The 6,000-nt window shown below is 41.3% G+C and overlaps 1 protein-coding gene across 1 annotated transcript; it reads left to right on the forward strand.

The window, feature by feature from the left end:
* The first annotated feature begins 693 nt into the window (after positions 1-693).
* Positions 694-2,467, forward strand: LOC106651980 (trypsin-like). The gene is made up of 5 exons (XM_023458435.1): positions 694-760; positions 879-949; positions 1,370-1,600; positions 1,704-1,811; positions 1,875-2,467. Exons 1-5 carry the CDS (start codon positions 703-705, stop codon positions 2,412-2,414), a joined length of 1,008 nt encoding a protein of 335 aa, XP_023314203.1. The 5' UTR covers positions 694-702; the 3' UTR covers positions 2,415-2,467.
* Positions 2,468-6,000: the final 3,533 nt, after the last annotated feature.

The raw sequence follows: 6,000 nt of genomic DNA on the forward strand, positions 1-6,000 counted from the left end.
AAGTATATTGAAGCGCGATTGATGAGTAGCAGCAATTTTTAATATGCGCGCTCTTAACTACTTGAACGACTTATATTTATGAAAAAATCGGCTCTTGTTACGTCGTAAGCTTAGGTGAAAATTTTGGTAATCTCGAGAATTTCATTAGTTGAATGACGACGAGAAGAAGTTTAAATTATGATATCTATCAAGAAGGTGAAGGAGAAGGAGGAAAAGAAGTACGAGAGATTTCAAATCTGGATTACAATTATAGTATATTCTCCAAGAGAGATGATGAGCGATAAATTTCGTATATGAACTACTTGCGGGAGAAGTTTTTAGAGAATGAGAAAATCTTAACATTATTTCGCGAACGATCTATCTGCTGATTTTAGATTAAAATAATTAATAAATAAATGAAATTTCATACTAAACGTTCTTGTGAGCAGTCATTTGTTACTTCGTGAAAAAAAATAGTGACAATTAGCTACGTTTACTGTTTTACTACTTAGACTCGTGTCTAATTTAACCATTAAACTCGCGAATTGAGACACAAACAAGAATGAAGTTTTAGTCATTATTATATACTGATACATCGAGTGTCAAAAAGCTACTTCTATATATCGGCTATAGGGTAAATAAACTCGAATGAATTGTGAAGAAAAATAGTGTTGCATATACTTGTTAATACAGTATTTTCAAATGCACGTTATTATAAACATTATGAAATATTATATTTGTTTGTCACTACTATTGGTTGGTGTTAATTCGTTTTACATTGGTAAAAAAATAATAACAGCCCATACAGTTGTGAGATACGTTCAAATTTTAAATAATGAGAGTGATTTTTTTCTTCTGGGTACATTACCTGATTATAATAATTCAAAATAACTGAATAGACGATGAGCCGAGCAACAAGGACAAAATTCTCGGCGGGAAGATAGCGTCGATCAAGAAATTTCCCTATCAGGTACACTTTTCCTGATAAGAATGCTCAACATTAATTAAGGCCAAATGATTCCCAAAAACTGACCATTTCAAATGTTTCAACCCGATTCACATAACCATTAATTTGTTTTTCGTCCGCGATTTTATTAATAAAATCATGTTACAAATGTCAAACACCTTTTAAATGACAATCTAAAAGTTTGAAAAAATTAAGATCAACTTGCAATGACCCACAATACGATGATATTACTTCAGTGCTCCACCGCTGGATGGCGAGTTCCTTTATCGGTAAATCTGCTAGTGACAAAGAAAAAATAAATATATAAGTCGAAGCGAGGTTTCGAAAAATCATTGGAATGGCATAGGTACACTCGCACACGCGCGCGCAGCTCTTGGAACTCGTGCTTGGGCAATTTTAATTTTTCCCAATAATAATAAATAGGCTCAATTCGTCGCTTGGGGCCTCACGCAATGCGGCGCGAGCATCGTGTCGGACCTTTGGCTGATCACGGCCTGCCACTGCATCGTCGGCACGTGGTTCATGCTGCCGCGGCAAATCATCACGGGCACGCGCTTCAACGGCCGCGGTGGCGTGCTGCGCGAGATCGATTACATCGTCCAGCATCCGCGCTTCGTTCGCGCGAATTTCGACAACGATATCGCTATGATCAAGGTGAGAATTGTTTTGCCGTTTGACCAGAACCTTTGTGGCGTATGAAATCGGAATATTTTTTTTTTTTTTTTTGTTAGTNATTTTTTTTTTTTTTTTTTGGTAGTTGAAGGAACCAATAGTGTTCGATTCGAAGCAGCGGCCGATACCCTTGATCAATCGACGCGTCAAAGTCGGAGATAGAGTTCTCATTTCTGGCTTCGGAATCGAAAAAGTAAGCTGTTCGCACAAAATTAAACTACATACAACTCTACGATTACATCATAAATCTCCTCAGGAAGACCCTTCTGAAGACGTGTCCATGCGAGTCGGCTCACCGAAACTGCTCAAAGCCTCGGTCTACGCCACGGACTACGAGTCCTGCCGCGAGATCTACGCTCGGACCAACGACAGCCGAGCCGTCAGCGACAATATGTTTTGCGCTTGGGCACCCGGCAAGGACTCCTGCCACGGTGACTCGGGCGGTCCCGCCGTGGTCGGGGGCAAGCTCGCCGGCATCGTGTCGTTCGGCGACGTCTGCGGCTCGGCCGACTTTCCCGGCGTCTACACGCAGCTGCACAATTATCTGGCCTGGATCGCCGAGGTCATGGGCGAGCAGCGAAGCGGCCTCGAGCTGTACGTCAACCAGCCCAACGTCCAGAAAGATCCGGACGTCGAGAACGTCGACGGAGAGGAGGAAGGAGAGTACGTGGATGTCGACGACTACTACGACGATAATTCGTTTTGGCACAAAGCCGTCGACTTTACAAAGTCGAAGGTAAACGCGATCGCAGAAAAGTTCGGCTTTGTTGGGCCGATCTGGAAACGTTATTTGTGAATTGAACAATTTGTCAGAGTCATTGAACGGGTATTAAATAAATGAACGAAAAAGATGCGAGCCAATAAAGTCCTGAAAATCGAGCTTGTCCTGCTCACTGAAAGCATATCAATATCCATACGAGCATCTTTATAAATAGCTTCATAATTGTACGCCAGTGTGAGGAATATTCTCAACAACAAAAATCAGCGATTGTAATGCCTCCCTCACACCAATGCACGTGCAGTGGTATACGAAATGCCGTAGGTAAAATATTTCAAGTCACCGCTCGATCTCATTTGTGCATCCAACATAAATCTCTCCGCAAAATACAACCCGTACTTATACCACGACTCCGTGCGTACGTATGGATATACATGTGTATGACCCCCCGCGTGACCATCGCCGCGATTTGTGCAGTTACAATATTCCGCAGAGCCGAGCGTAGGTGTTGCGATGAGTCATAGAGCGAATTTTTAGCGCTTAAAAACCTCGCCGCGATTATTAAAGCTCTCGGGGCCGGCAATGAATTTTGCGCACGAACACGACTCGTATACGCGCATGCAGCGTTGACAAATATCGCCAAGAATCGAAGGAAATTAGCGAACATTTGTAAGTATATTATACGTATGAGCGAGAGAGATAATTTATCGATAATATCCAAGCTCGTGCTGGCATTTAAAAGCGACGAGGAAGACTAGCGCGAGGCACACGCGAGCGCGTATGGAACTTTAATGCCGCGAGACTTAACGTATAATGCAACAACGAGCGCATGACAAATGTCGGAAATTTTGATTTACTCGGCTCCGTGGCATATTATGTGTATCCTATATGCCCTGGCAAGGACTCTATACGTTCTTCCTCTGTCTCTTCGTTGCCATATTACGAATGCCAGAATTAACGCGCTAACATATCGAGGAAGGGTAGAGGACATACGAATTTTACGAACTTTGGCGATCGCATAATAATACTACATGGCTCAATTAAAAAACATCAGCGCGACAAACGCTCGGTGCTCGCGATATAATAATCGGCGTTAACGCGCAGTTGGTCTCACGCCGAGCTGCAAACGCACCAGCACAGCTCGTAAAGTCGTATGCGCGCGTAAAATTTTCTAATTGAATTCCGCACGTATAGCGTATGGAAGCTTGCGCCGGCCGATAACAAGCTGTATATAAGCTCTCTCGGCCGCGTGCAACAATAATTCCGTCGAGGCATATAACGTCGTATTTATACGCGGAAGAAAGTGCGCGAGATTTTCCTATCCTTCATATTTACGTATACAAAAGGCTAGCTGTGTATATAGCGAGGCACCGCGACGCAACAACGCGCACAGTCAATATAAACGCGCGCCTGCAACCGCGGCAAAAGCTCGTCGTCGCGCGAGCACCGAAGAAGGTAAGAAATTAATTGGCCGCGAGCCGCGTGGCGATATTTCACGCCTTCGCTTGGGTCGACTCGGCGCGTGCGAAATTCTCTCTCTTCAATGGACCACCTGTGTCGCGTGTATATATACGCGACTATTATATACGCGCGATATATATGCGCGCCTTAGCTTGTATTATGAGCGCTTATATGACAATATATGGCAGGCGCAGAGAGTCGTGTTCGCGCGGTGCCGACGTACGTGTATATGGTATAGGCCTCTATATACGACTATACGTCGCGCATGGCACACGCGTATATTTATGCGTATGGAGAAAATTCTTCACCCGCGCAATGTTGTGCGTGCCACGAGTAAATGATCGAACGCGATGAAGACTGAAAAACTTGTGCTTGGGAAATTCTTGCGGGGGTTCGGTATGCGTTTTTGCTCGATGAGAGGAGAAAAATGAGGAGAATCGAAGATTTTCAAAGGACGAATTGTGTTCGAGTCGAGGGCTCCGTTGAGATCATATATTTCGTTAAAATAGTTTTGAATTATTACCACACTACACGCATTACCGAGGCCTTTTTAATTATGATACGGCGACGATCACGAGCTTGCACTTGTTTAAATGGTGAAATTCGAGTGTATGACAGATTTTTCTTGTATTTGAGTAATATTATGACGAAATTTAAATAAGTTTGAAGTTAATCGTCTTTGTTTCAAATTTCAAGCGTACTTTAAACAACCTGAAAATGGCTGTTTAGCTATTTCAAAAAATTGAATCTATAGTTTTTAGCACTTTAAATACAGTTATATCAGTCACCACCGCTAGATGGCCATTACGTTTCTTTGTAAATCTGCAAGTAGAGAAGTAAATATAAGTGTATATAAGTAAAAGATATCGTATAGATAAGTATAACATTAGGTTAAAGTTTTACTCCTCCTTTTGAATTACAGTTTTACTAATTGGCTTCTTTTTGGCGATTTATCTGTTAAATTATGTTTCGAGTAATTTAAACCAGTTTTCAACTACAACTAATACGATATAACCACTTTGAGTCTCCACCGCTAGACAGCGAGGATACCTTCATCTGTAAATCTGCAAGTGGAAAAGTAAAAATAACCGTATAAGTTGCATTGGCTCACGAGTAAGTGACAAATACTCTTTCTACTGTTGACTCGAATCAACGCTTATCCTGTAAATAATAATTACTAATCTACACGCGTGTGCGTTTTCTTTTTCCTATGTTGCAGACAGCCGCGTAAACAACGTTTGTTAATTCATGTCAATCAGAACCAATATTTAATTCCAATATTTATTTCAATAAAGCTAATTATTTGAATATAAATAGTTCGTCTCCACCAACTTATTTACACCAGCCATTATTTCAGAGTTCGAGAGAATAAAATAAAACGACTATGTTCACATAAATAATATTAGCCTTGCAAAGTCAAAGCATAGTTAAGAGGGATTTGAAAATTTTTTTCGCCTGCAATATGCTTTGATCGTAATATTTGTCCTAAATCATTTGAATAAAAATATGTACTCGAAAGTCACCAATTGACAGCACATTGTCATAGCAAGCCCCAGGGTCGTTAGATTTGTTTTGAGCTATTTGACCTCAACGAAGACTTTTACCATCATATGTGCAGGCAACGTAATTTCACATATAATATCCTTCAATTTTTTGGAGTACATTTTGTCTTGAAAATTTAATATCGGATACTTGTTCCTAAATAAAGTTTAACGATCGACAGTTTTTTATTAGGCGAGAAAAGAAAAATCGTAAAGCACAAGGCCACGATCCGTCGAAAACAAAAAGGCTCCAAACAATGTCACTGTCCGTGGCGCGCGATGTAAACGTTGCACAAGGGCATGCGCGAAACGCATTCCCTCGAACCTGCAGAGCTCTCGAACTGTTGTGCACACTCGCGAGCGTATAACAGTTAGACGAGTCGTAAAAGTTAAAGATTCTTTTAATACCTTATAAGAAAGTAGTATACATCTTCACTTTCTTGGGCTGAGCACTTATATACATATGTGCGTCGCAAATGCGGGCACATATTATATTATTATTGCCGCGAGTATACCTTCATTAACGACTCGAACGTTTTTGTTTTTTTTGTTGCACCGTCGATTTATAAGGCTTTTACGAACACAGAGTCGAACGGTTGCTTACGTAACCTCGCCCGCGTGTCCGTTTACTCCACATTGCGGAATAAAAAAAAACCTATTGG

This window comes from Trichogramma pretiosum, unplaced genomic scaffold, assembly GCF_000599845.2.
Source record: "Trichogramma pretiosum strain Unisexual culture from Peru unplaced genomic scaffold, Tpre_2.0 scaffold13, whole genome shotgun sequence".
NCBI classification, from domain to species: domain Eukaryota; kingdom Metazoa; phylum Arthropoda; class Insecta; order Hymenoptera; family Trichogrammatidae; genus Trichogramma; species Trichogramma pretiosum.

Bases quoted from the DNA above. Each gene is read 5' to 3' on its own strand.
- LOC106651980 (XM_023458435.1), top strand. From the start codon at position 703: ATGAAATATTATATTTGTTTGTCACTACTATTGGTTGGTGTTAATTCG. The intron at 950-1,369 runs GTACACTTTTCC...AATAATAAATAG, and splicing joins TCAAGAAATTTCCCTATCAG to GCTCAATTCGTCGCTTGGGG. The intron at 1,812-1,874 runs GTAAGCTGTTCG...AAATCTCCTCAG, and splicing joins CTGGCTTCGGAATCGAAAAA to GAAGACCCTTCTGAAGACGT.